General features: G+C 58.0%; 1 protein-coding gene across 5 annotated transcripts; it reads left to right on the top strand.

Annotated features, from left to right (window-relative positions):
- Positions 1–1,840: 1,840 nt before the first annotated feature.
- On the top strand, positions 1,841–18,718 carry CHRM4 (cholinergic receptor muscarinic 4). Of its 5 annotated transcripts, none has more exons than XM_030002916.1 (3): positions 1,841–2,034; positions 15,081–15,122; positions 15,664–18,718. In XM_030002916.1, exons 1-3 carry the CDS (start codon positions 1,980–1,982, stop codon positions 17,139–17,141), a joined length of 1,575 nt encoding a protein of 524 aa, XP_029858776.1. In that variant the 5' UTR covers positions 1,841–1,979; the 3' UTR covers positions 17,142–18,718. The 5 variants fall into 5 exon arrangements, with proteins under 5 accessions (XP_029858776.1, XP_029858811.1, XP_029858803.1 ...); XM_030002951.1 differs by having other exon boundaries at positions 1,842–2,034; positions 15,690–18,718; XM_030002943.1 differs by having other exon boundaries at positions 1,842–2,034; positions 14,933–15,122; positions 15,690–18,718.
- The last annotated feature ends 139 nt before the right edge of the window (positions 18,719–18,857 follow it).

Below are 18,857 nucleotides of genomic sequence, written 5' to 3'. Positions count from 1 at the left end.
GTTCATTACAGTCTTTTGTCTATCCATGGGAGCTGTAGTTTGAAACAAGAGTCCAATCAAATAACCCAACTCTAGTGCAATCAAATTGTCTCCGAAGCAGATATTTCCTCAGTCTGTCTGATGAGTTCACGCAGAGCGTGGCAAAGGTTTTTTTCACATTAATTTTTTTTTGGGGGGGGGGAGGAGGAGGAGGAGAGGGTGGTATTTATTTGAGGTCAGGGCTTTGGGGAGAGGCAAGAGACTCCAATTAACTGGCTGGAGTGTTTGACAGGTTTTGGTCGGTGACTGCAAAAATAGTGTGGGCAGATGTTAAGCTGGCAAAAGTCAGCGAAGCCTCACTGTGCTCAGTGCAATTGCGTGGCTCCTCACCAGCTGACTCTGGGAAAGCTTTGTCTTCTCTCTCCTCAAAGAAGGCAGGAAAGAGAATTAATACCAGTTGACTGAACACTCACTAAAGAAATGCCAGGATCTGGCCTAGGGTGACAAAAATAAAGATGGTGTATATCTGCCTCGCTGCTGTGGCAGGGGCCTCTCGGTGTGCAAAGGCAGCAGCCGAGCGGCAGATGCAAGCGCCGAAAGGCTTTAACCTTTTCAGGGCGCAGAGAGAAGCACTTGGAGCTGGAGATGTGTCATCAGAGAAAATTGTCTGAATTATCTTGCGATGTTCTCTCTACTGGGATTCAGAAATGTGTCTTCATCTCCAGGAAGAAGATACCAGATTGCGGGATCTGGGGAAGAGAGGGGTCAAATCTGTGAACTGGGGACGTCTGGCTAACATTTTAGATGAGATGTTGACGTCGAGCGCCGGCCTTTAGTGCTACCTCCCAGAGCAAGAGATGTAAGAGAGGAGGAGGGTGAGGAGGTGAAGGAGTGGATGGTGGGAACTTATCTGAGACTGTAATCACTCAAAGGAGGGAGAAAGTGGGGCGTTTATTTGTTTATATGTATTTATGTATGCAAGTGTGAGAGCTGAGCAGATGGGGAAATGATACCCATGTGTATCTGTGAGACAGTAGAAGTGAGAGGCAGCGGGTGGGTGAGAGAGCTGGTCTAGGTATAAGCAGAGAGAAGGGGAAAGGTGCAGAGGGAAGGGAAGACAGATTTTTTTTTTTTTTTTCCCCCATTTGTTTCTTCTCACTTGACGCTTTCTCATAACTACGAAGAAAGGAGAAAGCAGAACCTGTGGGGCGGTCAACTGATTATGAAACTGCCTGTTGATGATTTTGTTCCTGGGGGGAAACCCCCCCCCCGTCCTGAGCATTAGCGACAGCCCGGCGGAGACTCACTCCGTGGTGCCTTTCAACTTTGCAGATGTGCGCGCCAGCACCGCATTTTAACTCTTATTTTTGGGAGCCGGGGAGCGCGTCCAGGACTCCCTTTGCCCCCGGGCTGTGCCAGACCCCGCTCCTCCTCTCCCGGCGCTCCGCTCCCTCCCGGCTTGAGGTCCCCGCTCCTCCCGGCGCTACAACCGAACGGGGCTTAACCCCCCCCCCCCCGGTCCTACCGAGCGGGGCTGGTGGCCGCGGGGGGGGGGCCCGGAGGCGGGGCGGGCGTGGAGCGCTGTCCGTGGTGCTGCAGGGGAACGCTCGCCGCGCCCCCCCCCCCCCGCCCCAACATCTGGCCGGCGGGGGCGGGGAGCCACATCTGGGCTGGGGGCGGAGGGGTATAAGGGGAGGGGGGGGGTGTGCGAAGAGCGGTGTGGGGATTGGCCGCGGTTCTTTGACGTCGTGGTGCCCCCCCCCTCCCCGGTGCGCCTTTGCGACGGGGGGGGGGGGGGGGGGGGGCCGCACATCTGGGAGCGGGGGAGGGAGGGAAGGGGCGGGGGGAGGACCGGGCCGAGCCGGCAGCACCGGGCCCTCCTCTCCCCCCGCCCCCTCCCCGCCCCTCCGCCGCTCACGGCGCCGCCGGCAGCCGCCAGCCGGCCGGGGCCATGCGTACCGGAGCCCCCGACGGCGCGGCGGTGTGCTCGGCGCTGCACCATGGCCGCTGAGAACCGCTCGGCGCCGGGCGGCGGCGCGCCCTGGGGGCTGCCCGGTGAGTCGCTGCTGGGGGGGGTCCGTGGGCACGGGGCTGGAGGGGGGGGGGAAGGCATCTCCGTGGGTACCCCCACCCCGAGAGTCCCTGGGGGGGGGGGGGGGGAGCAGCATGGCTTGGGTACATGGGGAGGGGGGGTGCGTACCCCCCCCCCGGGGGATGTAGCACGCGGTGGCTCCAGGAATTGGGGGGGGGGGGGGGGTGTCTCACTGACAACTTTCCTGCACTCCTGCATCCCTCTGGGAACCCCGGGGGTGCCTCGAGGGTAAGGGACCCCCGCACTGGTTCGTCGCCCCGGGATGCGTGGAGACGTGCAGGGCTGCAGCCCTGCCAGGGCACCGGGACGAGGTCTGCCCCCCCCCCCCCCTTCCCTGCTCCCATCCAAACCAACACCGCTCCCCAGGATCCGTGGTCCAAGGCACCTCGGGTCCCTCTGATCACCTAGGAACTGGCCCTGGCATAAGAGCAGGGAACCCAGGGCAGGGGGTTATTTGGTCCCCTGGTGCCTGCTCTTGGAAGGAAATTTGTTTTCTGGGCAGGAAACTACCTGCATGCTTTCTTTGCTTCCCTCTGTATTCCAACAAGAGCAGCAGGGGCAAGATCCCATATCTTTTGGCTACTTTGTCCCCATGCCGGACAAAACCCCTCTGGCCCTTGTGGCTACCTCCCAGGATGTGACTAGGCAGAAGTCCCCCCACCTCCCCGCAGAGCCCTTTGCCAGGTTGGGCATTGCAAGGGGGTTCAGATCTTGCCCCCTCTCTCCCTAGGTGTGGATCCCATCTGCCCTTTAGCTCTTGCTGGCCCTGCTGCGCCCTCCCCGCTGGTAACGGCAGAGCTGCCCCATGCTCTCCGTTGGCCCGTCGTGGGCAAGAGTCGGGCAGCCCCACCCTTCTTTTCTCACAAAATAATGACATTGGCTTCAAATCAGGGAAGAGTTCCTGTCATTTTTTTTAAATGAAAGCAACGCTGGCTTCTCTTCTGTCCTGCTTTCAACCCGACTGTGCTGTGGCCACGTTTTCTAGCTGGTCTTTGCAAAGCCCGGGGCTAGGGAGATACTTCCAAACCTGAGGAACAGCTAGTGTTCCTTTGTGCCCTGCTGGCAGCTGGCAAAGCTGATGAGCTCTGCTTGGGTGTTTGGAGGCTCCTTGCTTTGTCACAGGTGCCTTGAGTGACCTCCGAGGGTGGCTTGGCTTCTCCTGCCACTACTTGTGGGATGAGCAGAGGGGCTGGGAGGGTTGGTACCCACCCACTGGGGTGGCTTGTTGATGCTGGCACTGTCTATCAAAATACTCAGATGCCGGGGTCCTAGAGCCCAGGCTTTCGGTGAAACATCACCAGTGACAATGCTCACGTTGAAACCACAGGCGACAGCAAGATGCTTTTCGCTGTCACTACTGCTGGGCATCACCTCTTGCTTCCTAACGTCTTGGCTTCTGTGATCTGAGCACCTGCTGGTGCTCTCCAGCCTGGACTAGGCCCACCGTGAGGCATCCCAACAAAGACCAGGGCATCCGAGGAGGGGCGATTTCACCCGTACAGAGATCCTAAGAAATAGCGACCCATCCCCAGTTCACCCTTCAGCTGGGCTGGCGGCCAGCGGGCAGAGCCCCTGGGTGGGGAAGGTGGGGATGGGAGCAGGTATCTGGGAGGGAGCGGTGTCCCCGTTCCTGCGGGAGCCAAGCCAACGCGCCCTTGCTCGGAGCTGGCAGCACGTTCCCAGGTCTGCCGGACGGAGTGGCAGCGACCCCGGGAATGACCCGGTGAGCGGGCAGCGGGAAGCTGGCGGGAGGAGAAGGAGGGCTACCGGTAAAAGCGGTTTGTTTATTCACACGAGGGGCATACCCATCTCAGCGGGTCAGTCTGTTTTCTTTCATAGAAGAGAAATGAACTGAAATGATTAATTAATGCTGTGATCCAATTACTCTGAGTTTGCAGAAGGAGCATGGTTTTTCTCTTTAAACTGTCCCCACGAGAATCCTATTGATCTCAGGTTTTGTCATGGTTGGAGTTTTGTTGGTTTGTTGTTTGTTTTTTTTTTTTTTAAATTAAAATGACAAACATCTCCCCAGGAAAAAAAAAAAAAAAAAAAGGCAAAAACAGGCAATAAAAATAGTGAGACCAGGATGAGCGGCTGATGCAGAGCAGTCCCTAGCACACCGTCGCTGTGGAGCCCTTCTCCGCCTGCCCTGCTGAGCCCCAGCCGGCAGCATCCACAGAGGTGAAGACGGTTGGTGAGTGCCCAGCCAAGGTGGCAGATGCAGTTCTGCAAAGGCAACGGGGAGAGCAATAGCAAGAAGAGAGGGAAATGGAGGCTTTTTGCAAGGGGCTGCTGCTTTCTGCACAAATGCAGCTCCTCTTTCCGAATGCACGCACACGCAGCAAGAGTTTCATGTGCGCAAGCTGACCCCTTCTCCTTGGCACGCTAAATCAGGGCTTTGATGGGCATCTTCTGGAGAAGCAGGAGTTGTCCTTGAGCCAGTCTCTGCTCAGCCTGACACAGGGCTATGCCCTTGTTGCTCTCCAGTAAGCCAAGGGAGGAGGTTTGCTTTGCATTTCAGCATCCATTCTGGGCCGGCTCTAGAACTGCATATTTAAGAGAGATGTGTTTCAGGGAGATGCAAGGGTGCAGGACCTGGTGCAGCCAAGAAGTGGAAATTTGGACCAGATAGTTCCCATCTACTTCCCCCCCCACTTCAACCCTCTCCCAGCATCCCCCGCTGATGCTCCTTAGCCTGCCCTAGCACCAGCACCCACCGGGTGCCGGCGGTGGTGTGGGGCTCAGCACCTGGGCAGCGTTGAAGCCTCTTCAAGCCGGTGTTTGGAGCCACGCCAAAGCCATCCCTCTTCTGAGGGATTTGGGTGACCACTCAGAAAACAAACACCAGTTTCTAGGAAGACTTATGTGCTTTTCTGCCCAGGGCCCAGGCAGGCCGGGCAGTGAGGGTCTTAATGGGTGGCTGTTACCTAACTCATAGCCAAGTGGAAGAGTATGCTGGCCTTGACCATCCCAGGAGAGCACTGCCCACCACGACATCCCTTTAACCCTCTAGGAGCACGGGGAAGGCTCGCTGCATCCAGACCCTTGAACGTACCGAGGTTGGCCCTTGGGCTATATTCGGACAAATTCATTTTCTGAAGCTTCAAGGAGGAGTTAGGTATGTCCTGGACAAATGAATCTGCTCCCCGGGCAGGCTTGCCCACTATGCCAGTATTTTGCTGGTGCAGGAGCACAGGGCAGGGTGTCTCCCCTACGGGTCCCCACCTTGATGTTTAGCAGCAGGGTTTTAGCAGCAGACACACGACCAGTCCTTGTCCCCCCCCGCCCCCTGGCAGACACCTGAGTGTCCCCAACCCAGTGTGCGTGTTGGCGTCCATCCCACCTTCCCTGGGGATGGATGCGCTGGTCCTCTTGGGACTTGACTCTGGGCCAGGACAACATCATTTGGCCTAGCTTCAGACACTGAGTCCCCCAGCACAGTGAACGTGAGCAAACGAGGCTCTGCTGGAGATGCTCCCCAGCCCGACGCCTCGCGTGCCAGGCATGGCTGCTCATGCCTTCGCCCTGGGGCTGCTCCCGGGACCCTCCAGAGATGACTTCAGCCCAGAGGCTGCACTGCATGGAGGAGGAACTCCAACAAAGGCTCGGTTTATACCTTGTAAGGTGTAAGTTTGCTAAGAAAATTAACTTCACCAGCCTGTCCAAGCCTCCAAACGCAGCGGCTGCAGGCGCAGAGCCTCATCCCTTCGACAATCCCTGAAACCGTTGCTGGAGGTCCTGCAAACCAGAGCCATGGGAGCGACACTGGCCCTCCCGTCTTGCTGTCACCCTGTCCCCATCACCCCTGCATGTCCTGTGCAGTGTGGCCTTCAGTCCCGCTCGGTGCACGAGGCAGTGGCAGAGATACCCAAGTGCCCCGTTCCCTTCCCACCCCGCAGTTCCCAGCGTTAGGCAGGCTGAGACCTGCTGGTGCAGAGGACGTGTGCCCACCCCGGGTGCTGTTTCCATGACTCGGAGAAGGCTGGAGAAGGACACAGGGAACCACGGGGCTGTTTTTGCTTGTCTTCAAGAGCCTCGCAGAGGAGTTTCATCCTAGGTCAGCTGGCGCAGGAAGAGCAGCAGCTGGGAAGTTTGTCCTTTAAAGGCAGGACTTGGCGTAAACCATAGAGCTCCTCAGACGCAGCGGGCTCGGCCGGAGCTATCGATGCGGTACCAAGCTATCGAGGCTGGCTCCGTTCCTCTAGCCAGGAAAGCCAGGCGGAGAAGCAGCCCCCCCTGCTACCACAACTGCTATTAAATCTAATATATTTTACAGCACCTTGCAGCTTGGCAGAGGAGGCAGCAGGGGCTGGCACCAGCTGGAGGCGTCTGGAGGAGAGGGGTGCTGGTTGAAGTGTCATCTGCAGGTTTCAGGCTCGTGGCGGAGTTGGTTTCTGTCGGCCGGTTAATATCTTCAGGCTCTTTAAACAGAATTAGATTGATTTGTCTGTGGGAAACTAAGAGCTCCGGTTGTGCAACACCAAGGTCTGAAAACATCACTCTGCAAACGCGATGTCCCAGGCCCTCGTGTCCGCTCCAGGTCACGGGGCGGCTCTCCAGAGGCACGCCTGGCGCCTTGCTTCGTTATCTCCTCCCTCGCGGACCCTCCTGATGTTGATGTTAGCTGGGCCCCCCCTCCCCGGGCAGCGTGGCCGGCTGGCTCTGCCACAGAGGGACAGGCATCCTTGTGGGATCTTTGCATGACTGAGATGGGAAGGAGCGTATCCTGCATCTCGGCATCTCTAGTGCCTTCGGGGTAGTTTGGATCCCTGCTCTGCTGGCAGTTACGTCATGTGCGGTCCTGTTAAAGCCAAAAAAGTGCATGCGTGTGTGCAGAGAGGAGTGGAGAGCAATGAAACCCTACTTTGCCTGACGACAGGCGAGAGTTGCCTGGGCTTGGGTCTGCCTTTCTGCAGCACTTAGGAGCAGCGTCTAGCACAGCCATCTCTAGGCTGCTCGCAGAGCTCCGGTCACCCACCGTGGCCCATGAGCGATGCCCAACTCATGAAACCCTCTGCTATCACGTGCAGCCGCAGGCAATGAAGTGACTAAAAACCCAGCCCCGTGCTGCGGGGTGCTGCCTGCGGCGTTAGTGTAGGGCCATGTCAGGCTGGGGACCACCACCCTGCGGTGAGAGAGGTGACTCCCAGGCGGAGCTGGGCTGCCCCGAGCAGGAGAGCTGCAGCCCACGAAGGTTTCCAGCCCCAGCACAGCTCCGGCTCTGCCCAGCCAGGAGCTGGTGGGAGCCTCCAGGGAAGGCAGCAGGCAGTCTCTGCGTGAGGTCTCTCCCTCTTGGAAGATCTTCTTAGGGGTCTTGTGTGGCGTAGCTGTGTAATCCCTCCCTGGCAGCATGAAGCTAGTCCCACCTCCTTCTCCATCCCTCCCCTGCTCTGTTGTCACCATGGATGGGGGTTTCCTACCCGCTCTCCTCCCCACGCTTCCCGTGCTGCCTGTCCGTGCCGCGGGCTCGCCTGTTGATGCCCTGGGCTCCCCTGCCCACCTTCTGCTGCAGCTCCTGTCCTTCACTTTCACTCTGTTCCCTTGCTCAGGCATCACCTCCAATGCCAAACCCTCTGGCAGGTCTTGTGGCCAAGTGGGGTCTAATATTTTCAGTTTCCTTTTTCATTAGCACACCAGAGATTCCCCTCTGCTGTCTGTCCCCAGGACTAGGGCTCTCCTCTGTCAGGTCCACATCCATCTGGCAGGGCCCTTGCTCTTGCCCGATTTTCTGCCCTTAGCTCAGGGCACCAGCTCTCTTTTCTCTCACCCATTGCTCAGCTGGCTTATTTGTCCTCTCAAAGCCCTGCAGAGCCTCACCCTGCTCCATGGGGCAAGGGGCTCTAGTTCCCATTGCCCACTCTTTAAAATTTCAGCTGAGCACCTTGGTATTTTCGCTCACGGTGCCTCGGCTCTGGCACGAGTTGCTTACGGAGAAACACAGCCCCCCCCCCCCCCCCACACCCCCTCCTGACAGCTCTGCTCTGCCAGAGCAACACCGCATCCCTGATTGCCTGAGCTGCATCCCCACCCCATGGCCCGTGGGGACCCCAGGGCGGGGGGGGGGGCAAAGAGGCTGGTTTTGGGGTGCTGTGGCTTTCTGCGTGGGAGCCAGCCCCTGCCTTGCCCAGTGCCAGCTCTGGCTCCTGGAGGGGGGGGGCTGGGGTGGGCTGGTGCCCTGGGCAGGTGATGGGGACCTGGTGGGAGTGACCGTGGCTGTGGGGGGGCAGTGGCAGGGTGAGGGGGCTTCCCTGCAACTGGCTTCCCCAAAGAGGGGCTGAGTCCATCCCCCTTGCCGTCCCCAGGCAAGGCCCATCATTTTCCTTGGGGCAGGGAGAGCTGCTCTTCCAAGCAATGACATCTGGGGTCTTGCAACTCCCTACGCTCTTGCCCCTGGTCCCTCTTCCAGCACCGTCTCTCCTGCAGGCATCTGATCCCGGCCACTAACCTCTCCCTGGGGAGAGCCCAGCTAATCCAGGCAGTCACTTGTTGCTGTAATCCTCTCTCTCCCTCCTTCCCCTCTGCCGGCTGAGCCCAAAGCCCTTCCCGGCAGCGGGACCTGTAGGTCCTATTAAATCTTCAGCCCAGGGATATAAAAGAACATGAGCATCTCTCTGAGGCAGAGAGCATTAATGCAGTAGACGGGAGGGGAGAAATGCAGCTCTAGCCCAGGCTCAGCTGAAAGCCGAGCGCGTTCCTGGCTCAGCAGCATGGGCTGAGCTCTGCCACCAGCCCAGAGCTGCAGCCCTGGGTGGGGAGACAAGGCAGAAGGCACAGGAGGGAGAGGACGGCATCCCCCCACGGCCCCGCTGTGGGATGCCGCCACGGTGAGCCTTCTCCCCCTGTGATGTTACCCACCGGAGCCGGTGTGGGATGCCGCCGCGGTGAGCCTTCTCCCCCTGTGATGTTACCCACCGGAGCCGGCGCAGGTGTGGGAGCCGCCGGTGCCCGGGAGCTGTGGGCTGGGCACAGCAGGGTAAGGCTGGGCTTTGGCTTGCATGGCATTTGCTGGGCATGCTCGCTATTAGTGTTCTACTGATGGGTCATTTATTGGGCCTAATAATTGGGTGACAGATGGTTAATTAATTGTCAGAACGGCCAGCGTGCTGGTAGGTTATTTATAGGAGTGACTTCTAACCACTTAAAAACACTTTCTCACTGATTTGCTTCTCAGCTGGTAATGCTGTGGGTAGGTGGTATGTAGCCCCTTATGAGCTGCGTGTGATACAGGGCACGTTAGGGATACAGGCAAGGACCGGGGGGGGCCAGCTCAGGCAGGGGCAGGCAGCCGTGCCAGCTGTGGGATGCTGGTGAGTGTGCTGGGCGCTACTTATGTGAGCAGCTCATAAGCCACGGCTCTCACCTGCAAGCACTTCTCACGGCCGGGTGCACAGTGCCTTGGATGGGGTGCCCCAGTTTTGCTTTGAAAGCCGGTGACAACCATCTAGTTACAAGCAGCCGTGAAAGCAGGGGAGGGTCCTGGCTTGCTCGGGGCGGGTGGTCAGGTTAGATGACTGCAATGCTCCTTTCTGGCCCCGGACACGGCAAATTTTCAAAACCTGATGCACAAACACGTGTCAAGCGTGGTGGTGGGGACCTCCAGCCCCCTCGCCTCCCCCTGAAAGCTGGCAGCTCCTGCGCTGCTGAGCTCAATGCTTCTCTGGTGGCTCCAGGAAAAGCCACCAGAGACTCCCAGCTCGTGGGGACGGAGGAATTTGCTTCGCCTCATGAGAACCAGTTGAATAGCAGAGGAAGAAAGAGGAATAAATTATTCAATGGAAAAATAAAATGCTCAGATCCACCCCATACATTACTTGCAAGGAGCAATTCCTCTGGTATGATAGCTCAGATCTCCTCTGGAGCAGGATAAGGACTTCAGGGGTCCTTCGACCCTCACCGTGCCAGAGGGGTGCCAGCACAGCCACCAGCTGGAGCCAGGAGGGTAGAGGGAGCCCCACCATCTTAAAGCAGCAAATCCCGCTGGCCCCTCGTCTCCTTTCTGTTTTCCTGCTTGGTTTATTGCCTTCATCGTTCCTGATGTGGAGGCACGGGAGCAGCCTGACACCAACCCGGCAGAGCCTTCCCCGACGGGGCAAACCCAGGCTAATCCCCCCACCACGCACTGGGTCTCCCCCCGATCCTCTCCCCATATATTATATTTCTAAAGTGCCTGTTCCTGGTATCTAGTTCTATTTTCACACTCCCTGAGAGGTGTGAATCTGTCAACCAGAACAATCCTTCACTAGCTGTAAACCGGTGCCATGACTCAGGAACTAATTAACGGCTATTAGATAACGCAATTAGCACCACAAACTGTCACCCTCCCTGAGTGTCCCTTCCCTTCGTGTGCATGAGCCATAAACACAAGTATCTGTTCAGCATCTTCTATCCTTCCCCTCTTTCTTCTCCCTCCTCTCAAATTCTGGTTGTGGCTGCGCTAACTGCCCAGCCCCGCATCACATCAGCAGTTTGACATGACGGAACTAATCCCATTAAGATTTTCACCCTCTCGGCTCTTTTAGGAAGGCCAAGACAAGCAGGGGGCCAGCAGGAGGGCTGGCCCAGCTCTTTCCGACGTCTACGCCGGAGCTGATGTGCCCTGGCCCCAGCCCTCTGCATCCAGCCGGAGCGGGGGGTGATGTGTGCCTTCTCCCGGGGTGTCCCTGCGGTTGGAGGGGGCCAAGCTGCCCTCCCTGCTGGAGACGGGCAGCACCTGGAGCCCCACGAGGTCCAGCCAGCCAGGAGCTGGCAGCCACGGCCACCCCAACCCTGCTGGGGTGGAAGCCCCTGGGCTCGAGGTCTCTTCAGCTTTGCTGTTCCTCCGAAGGGCTGACTGCACCCGTGGAGAGCAAAAGCTCATCTCCTTTGGGAGCAGCTCACACTCGGAAGCCTCTGCAAAAGTAACGTTCTCTCTAATTCCTCTCCTTCCCCTACAAACGTCTTCTTCCCCTGACCGGCGTGTGAGCGTGGGGGCTTGGTTTCTGGTGGCGTGCTTGCCGAGCAGCGCTGGGGGCATGCACAGCCCTGCTCGTTCCCAGAGACCTCGCTTCAAGCCGCGCATGGACCAGCCGTGACTCTGCGCCCACCTGCCCCCGCTCCCCCCCCCCCCAGCCCTGAGGATGATGATGGGGCCGGGACGAAGGCAGTGACAGAGCAGGGAGGGGGGCGGCTGGTGGTGGCATGGGGAACGGGGGCTGTGGAGGGGTACAGGGAGCAGAGGTAGTAGGGCTGCTTGCTCCAGAAGCTCATCCCACAGCTCGACGTGCCACCATAACACGGGCATGCGTAAATACCAGCCTCTCCCGCTGTCTTTGCCGTGCCGGTGGGGAGGGTGGCAATCTCCTGCCACGTGGGGAGCGACAGCGTGGGCAGGGGGGAGTGAGACCCTCATGGGGACATGGGCTGAGTGCTCAGTAGGTGCTCGGTCACTAATTGCACCCGATGGAGCACCTGCCTGTAGCCAGTGCAGACTTTTTGGGTACAGGAGGACCAGCAGCAGCAGTCCATGACAGGGCTTTCTCCTTTCCTACCTGGCAACAGGCTGCAAGGCACTTTTTATAGGGGCTGACAGGCTGGGAAGGCTTGCCGGAGTGGCACGTGAAGTGTGTGGCAAGGAAATAGCAGGAGATTTCCACCGTGCCCTCGGATGTCACCCTGTGACCGAGGAGGGGTGGGCAGGACTGGCTTTGCTCTCTTGCTCTGGAGCTGTCTCCTCGCCCGACAGTGGTGGCACCCACGATCTCAGGCGGCGATGGGGACCCTGCTGTGCCAAGTGCTCCCAAAATAGGTGCACCCCACCGAATTACAACCTTCCCTGCTTGGATCTGCGGCTGCCTGTGCCTCGTGTCTTCATCCATAACATGCAAGAGGTTGGGTGAGAAGGGAAAGGCATTTCCCTGTCTTGAGCACGTGCTTGCTGAGTGCTGCAGCGGCCACAGAAACCCTTAGACCAAAAGATGCTATCGGTGAAGAGTTGGAGGCTCCTAATGGCTTCGATGGAGAGGAGAAAACCATCCATAAATCACTCTCAGAAGTCCTAGGGAGGGAGGAGGCTGGTGATGGAGTCTGCTGCAGCTAGCTGGCGAGAACAGGTCTGGGAGAGCACCCCCTGAGTGCTGCAGACCAGGGATGGTGTGTGCAGGCTGAAAAGCCCATCGGTGCTGCAGGTAGGGGCCTCAGCCCCAGGAGCCCTCCTGAAGCGGCATCTGGGCTTTGCCAAGGCTCCATCTCCTCCCTGGCTGCGGTGCCGGGAGGGAGGCGCGGGGCAAAGGGGGATGGAAACAGGGAGGGCGATGTGGGACGGGGAAGGGAGAGGAGAAATGTGCTCCTGGAGGTGCAGGAGGAGAGAGATGGGCGTATGGGGGAGGCATTTAGTAGGGAGATGTCCCCTGGGGACTTCACAGTGTGGGGGACAGTGATGCGGCTGGTGTGAGAGTGGAGATGGAGTCACACCGGTGAGCCCGTCGCAGCACCGCAGCTCTCCTGCATGCTCCCTCCATCCTTGGGCACATCCTGGGGACGCAGGCAGAGAGATGGGGCTGCCCGAGGACCGTGCCCCGCTCAGCCTGGGTGCTCTCCTTCCCAAAGGCAAACGGCAGGATCTATCCCCAGTGCCTATGCATGGCTTGGTCAGTCGCTCTGAGACCTGGTGAATTCATAGCATCCTTGCCCTGCTCCCAGCTCCGGACTGAGGTGCCTGCCCTGTTCAGGAAGGCAAAAGCGGTGCCGGGCTGTTTTGGCGAGCTCAGAGAGAGTGTCAGGGACAGAAGAGCGAGACAGCGGAATGGAGAGAGCAGAAGATGGGGAAAGAAGGGATGCCCAATAGGCTGGGGCATGGCAGAAAATAGCCAGGGTCTCTGAGGTGGGGGTTAGCCGTGTACACATCTTCCAGCTTGTACGTGTTGTTGTACGCCTGTGTTGTATGTATCTTCACACCCTTAGCCATTTTCGTTCCCCCTCCTACCCTCAAATGGGAGATTGCTTTCTTTTTGCCCTTCAGTGAAGGCTCATTTTCAAAATACCCGTTGAAGTCTTTCACCCTGAGGCTGCGTTTGCCTCTGTCTCAGCACACCAGTTTCCAGCATGACCTCTGGGTGGCATCCAAAGACACGCGAGCAGGGCTGCACCAGTCTTCTCCTCCATTTCTTGTGACCTGTACAAACAGTTTTATGGAGCAGGATGAGACGGACTTTTCTTACTTCAGGCAACTGAGAACACAAGCCTCTGTCAAGGCTGATAATGAATTAAATGCACTTAGAAGGGGCTGCCGGTTCATGAACTAAAGTGAAAAAACTGAAACCCTCATTTTAGCAGAGATGAAGGAAAGGTTTCTTTTCAAGATTTTCAAATTCTTCCTGGGAGAGCTGGGGTAGATGTCTGCTTGATTGCTAGCTTGTCTGATCGGTTTGATTAGCTGTTACAAGAATGACAGCTAAATCTCTCCATTTCACCAAAGTGAAGACTTTAAAACTCATTTCAATTGTACTGAAACCAACCCCCAAACTGCCACCATTACACAGCTCTAAGCCATTTTATACGCTTATCACCTCTTCTCGCATCCCTGGCTGGGTGCCCAGGAAGGATGGCAGCAGAAACCGCTTACCCTGTCCCTTGATGCATCCCTTGCGCTTGGAACTGGGTGCAAAGCCAGGCAGTGCCACCAGGCTTTCTCACCCTGTCAGTATTTAGTACCTACTGAAGGGTGTTGCTTTCTTTTCAAAGCACTTTGTCTTCGTGGGCCGTGTGTAACAGGCTCAGAGGATAATGGTACAGAGGTATTTCTCTGTCCCTCACCCACATGTAAGAAAAGCCCAGTCGCTAGCGCAGCTGTAGCCTTGCTAATGCAGAAGCTGCCTTAATGCCTACATTGGTACCCAGGCTTTAGCATCGCAGCAGCCATGCTTCCATTTTCTCACACCTGCATCTCTTTAAAAAGCAGGTATATTAAAACCTTGGCTGCTGATGGCAGAAATCTCCTACCCTCAGCACAAATGAAAGGCAAGGGAGTTTCTTTTAAAAGACTTGAAAAATAAGAACTGATCCCAAAGCCTGCCAAATCCCGTTTTGGAGAAGTGCGCGTTAGTGGTGTGTTTATACGTTTAGCAAAATCAAATTCAGGAGTCCCAGGCGCTTGGAGCCAGCACTGTTACCCAAGCCAGCTTGCAGAGACACGCTGTGCCAAGCGCTCCCGCTGCGTGTACCGGCGTGGACGCCCGCCCACCGTGCCGGCTACCGGCAGCGGTGCCCATGGGACTGGGTGGGCAGCCCAGCAGGACCCCCGCCCCGGGCACCGGGTAGAGCTGCTGGGAAGGCTGCCCTTGCTGGGCCGGTGGGGTCGGGGTGCCCCCAGCACCCAGGGTGATGCTGGTGAAGGCCCAGCAGGTTTCGGGGGCCTGGGTGGTGCGGGAGAGGCAGGTCCGATGGGAAGCTCCTCTGTCCAGCCCACTTCCCCCGGCACCTTTGCTTCTCCTTCCCCTTCCAGGAAATTCCCTTTCATCCCAACACATCAGTTTTGGTCCATTGCTTTTTATTAAGGTCCATTCTCCTCTTACCTTGGGGGGGGGCGGTTAACAACAGCCATCTCGGTTTGGATGAAGGCAGTCTTTCTGTCCGTAATTCTTGCCACCCTTTCATAAATAATTCCATGTAGCAGGCTGAGATGGCTGGCTTCACCCCATACGTCTCCACGGCCGGTGTGGCTGCAACTGCAGTGTGATGCGGGACTGGGGGAAGGGGCCAGCATTGCCCAGCATCGCTGGCTGACGGCACTCATGTGGCCCCTTCCCTCTCCCATGCCTGTTGGGGCTGCGCTGTGAACCAGGCCAAGCCAAATGACCTGGTTTTAGCCTTGTTTGGATTTTTCAGCATCTGCCTCCGAGCAGTGTCACCCCTTTGTCAAGAGCACCTCTGTGGAAAAGGTTGGTGCCCCCCCCCCCCAGTGAGACGTTGTGGGACTCGCACGAACTCCTTGGGGCTGAAGCTGTAGTGTAACTTGCTGTTTTCCCTGTCCCAGATTTCATCTTCCAGAAGGAGCTGTTTGCTGCCAGAGACCCAGGTGAGCTGAGCGGACCATGGCACAGGCTTTGCGGGGTAGCCCCGTCTTGGGGACGTACTCCGGGGAGGCCAGAGGGACATTCCTGGGACATACCATAAACCTGCTCTCGTCCCTGGGGCAGGGCACCGGCGCCGTGCCGTGCTGTCCTTGCAGCGAGCGCTGTGCATCGCCGCTCGGCTCCGCAGCCCGCTTCATCCTGCGGCCCCTCGGCCTCTCTGTGTGCCTCCCTGGGGCACAGCAGCACTGTGCTCCTGCTGGGAGGTGGTTCCTGGCCCTGCAGAATAAAAAACCATCGCACCCTGGCCAAAGGGTCCCTGCAGCCCCGTGTGTCTCCTCCATTGCTAAACAGGGATGCAAAAGTTGCCTTCAAAGAGCTCCCGGGGGAAGGCTGCAATGGCAGAGGGAAACCCGGTAACGCTGGGGATTTTTCTAGCACTAGCCAAGAGCAGTGCTGGCCTGGGAAACTGAGGAGGCAGCAAATGCTGCCAGCACGGGCTGGCAGGTATGATATTTTCCCTTTCTGTCCCCGCTCCCCTTGTAGACCCCATGCACAACCTCTCTGCTCAGCCCTGGCAGGCGAAGATGGCCAACCTGACCTACGACAACTTCACCCTGGGCAACCGCTCCGAGGTGGCCATCCAGCCTCCCACCAACTACAAGACGGTGGAGCTGGTTTTCATCGCCACGGTCACCGGCTCGCTCAGCCTCGTCACTGTGGTGGGGAACATCCTGGTGATGCTGTCCATCAAGGTGAACCGCCAGCTCCAGACTGTCAACAACTACTTCCTCTTCAGCCTGGCCTGTGCGGACCTCATCATCGGGGTCTTCTCCATGAACCTCTACACGGTCTACATCATCAAAGGCTACTGGCCGCTGGGGGCCGTGGTGTGCGACCTGTGGCTGGCCCTGGACTACGTGGTGAGCAATGCCTCGGTCATGAACTTGCTCATCATCAGCTTTGACCGGTACTTCTGTGTCACCAAGCCCCTGACGTACCCAGCCAGGAGGACCACCAAGATGGCAGGGCTAATGATCGCAGCGGCGTGGATATTGTCCTTCATTCTCTGGGCCCCTGCCATCTTGTTCTGGCAGTTCATTGTGGGCAAGAGGACGGTCCCTGAGAGGGAATGCTACATCCAGTTCCTCTCCAACCCAGCGGTGACCTTTGGCACGGCCATCGCTGCTTTCTACCTGCCCGTGGTCATCATGACGGTGCTGTACATTCACATCTCCCTGGCCAGCAGGAGCAGGGTGAGGAGGCACAAGCCTGAAAGCAGGAAAGAGAGGAAAGGCAAGTCCCTCAGCTTCTTCAAGGGCCCCCTGATCAAACAGAACAACAATAATTCCCCCAAGAGGGCTGTGGAGGTGAAGGAGGAGGTGAGGAATGGGAAAGTGGACGACCAGCCCTCAGCACAGACAGAGGCCACTGGCCATCAGGAGGAGAAGGAGACCTCCAACGAGTCCAGCACTGTCAGCATGACCCAGACCACAAAAGACAAGCCCACGGCAGAAATCTTGCCGGCGGGGCAAGGACAGAGCCCATCCCACCCCCGGGTGAACCCATCTTCCAAGTGGTCCAAGATTAAGATTGTCACCAAGCAGACCGGGACCGAATGCGTCACCGCCATCGAGATCGTCCCAGCTAAGGCAGGAGCCTCTGACCACAACTCCCTGGCCAACAGCCGCCCGGCCAACGTCGCCAGGAAGTTTGCTAGCATCGCCAGGAGCCAAGTACGGAAGAAGCGCCAGATGGCAGCCCGGGAGAAGAAAGTCACCCGCACCATATTTGCTATCCTGCTAGCCTTCATACTCACGTGGACGCCATACAATGTGATGGTCCTCATTAACACCTTCTGTGAGACCTGCGTGCCCGAAACAGTGTGGTCCATCGGCTACTGGCTCTGCTACGTCAACAGCACCATCAACCCAGCCTGCTACGCCCTCTGCAATGCGACTTTCAAGAAAACCTTCAAGCACCTTCTCATGTGCCAGTACAGGAACATTGGCACAGCCAGATAAACTGGCACTCAGGGACCACTTCAGCGACGTTACGGAAGCCCTTCCCTTTGCCTCCTTTGCCGGGGTGGGGTTCCTCTGCTCCCCGCTCGCAACGGTGCAGACTGTGCCGTGATTGCAGATGATGCCCTTCATCCAAAGCTGACGAAGGTCCAAGGCACCTCTGAGCTGCGGCTGCCTCCCCCTGGGCCTGGGGACTAACGTGGGGGGCCAGCGGGAAAGCCGGAGGGAAGAGAAGGAGATGCGCTCACCAGGACCCTTCCCCAGCTCCCTGCTCTGAAGAAATATTGGCCAAATGGCATCAGTGTTTGTCTTAAGACTGGATGCCTCTTCTCCCCGCCCCCCCCCGCCTGACCGTCTCCAGGCCATCAGAGCTTGTCTGCATGCAGACGGCCTAATGCTGGATGCTTTCAATAGGCTTTGAAACTGTTTATTACCCAAGAAATGAAAAGAAAGCAGGGCCAAACATTTGTCAGCCGTCTTGGACCAGGCTGGCTCGGGCATGCTCATGGGGAGTCCTTCTGGCACAGCCAGACCCCGTCCCAAGGCAGTCAAGATTACACCTTAGCAGATTGGGCAAGCTCCTTCCTTTCCCTTGAGAGACGCCATGGTACATCCTCACCCAGGGAGCGTGGAATTTTTCCCTGGACTTCAGCTCCGCTCTCCCCTTCATGCCCTTTCTGCCCTTGGCCAGCAATTGGCTGGACAGACAGACAAACCAAGCATCTCACTCCTGGGTGAGGAGCGTGAAACCCAGTCCCGTCCTACAGTGACGGAAACTAAAACTGCAAAGAAAAGCAGTGGTGCGGTACAGGACTTCTCTCCACGACCCTGGGGAACGTGGGCCCTGAGAAGTCGGCAGCAGCGACAGCGAAAATAACTGTCCTTGGGAGGGACGGGGAGAGTTGGGGGGTCTTGGAGGGGGTTGGGAAGAGGGTCTACAACGTGGCCGAGGTGCCCCGTGTCTCATCTCGGCCGTGAGCAGGTCCCTGCTCTCCCCATGGCGGGTGTGGGAGGCCTGATGCACGGCTCCGGGGAGGCAGGAGAGGACGGCAGTGGCCCCCAGCCCTGCTCCTGCCCTGGGTGCTGGGGGGGGACACCCCAGGGAGGCTGAAGGAGCCGGCTGCTGAGCTTTGTAAATGGATGTAAACCTGTTGTCGGTGTCGTGGCGGAACCCTCAGCATGCAGGCTTCAGCCAGCGTCTCCAGCCCCTTCCCAGCCCGCCTGTGTGCGCAGCCCGGACCACCCCGGGGCTGCTCCTCAGCTTCGCCCAAAGCTGGGTCTCTGCAAGCCTTGGTGGACATGGCTGGGCGAAGGTGAGGGATGGGACAGGGCGACGCTGGCACTGGCAAACTCCGTATCCATTCCCACGGCGGGGTGATGCTGTGCAACCTGGAGAAAGTCTGCCCCGGCCCAGATGGGGATCGCCCCGCCACTGCCTTTAGGATAATTCACATAGCGGTGCCCAAAATGCCTGGCGGGCCTTTGTTTTTTTTTTTTTTTTTGTTTTTTTTTAAACTGTTACAACCACAGCCCAACCCACCCCGAGACAAATAAAGACCTCGCACCAGAAACCAACAGCCATGGCGTAAGGAATGAATGAGTCGTCACCTGGTCGCTCCTCCCCAGCTTCCCAGTGTCACCCACTGGTGACATTTCCTGCAGCGCGTGGGTGGCAGCCCCATCCCCGCCACCGTGTGCGTGTGTCACCCAGGGCCT

Source organism: Aquila chrysaetos, chromosome 2, assembly GCF_900496995.4.
Source record: "Aquila chrysaetos chrysaetos chromosome 2, bAquChr1.4, whole genome shotgun sequence".
In the NCBI taxonomy this organism is placed as follows: Eukaryota; Metazoa; Chordata; class Aves; order Accipitriformes; family Accipitridae; genus Aquila; species Aquila chrysaetos.
Note: the sequence above shows the minus strand (reverse complement) of the source record. Positions and strands in the feature narration are given on the sequence as shown.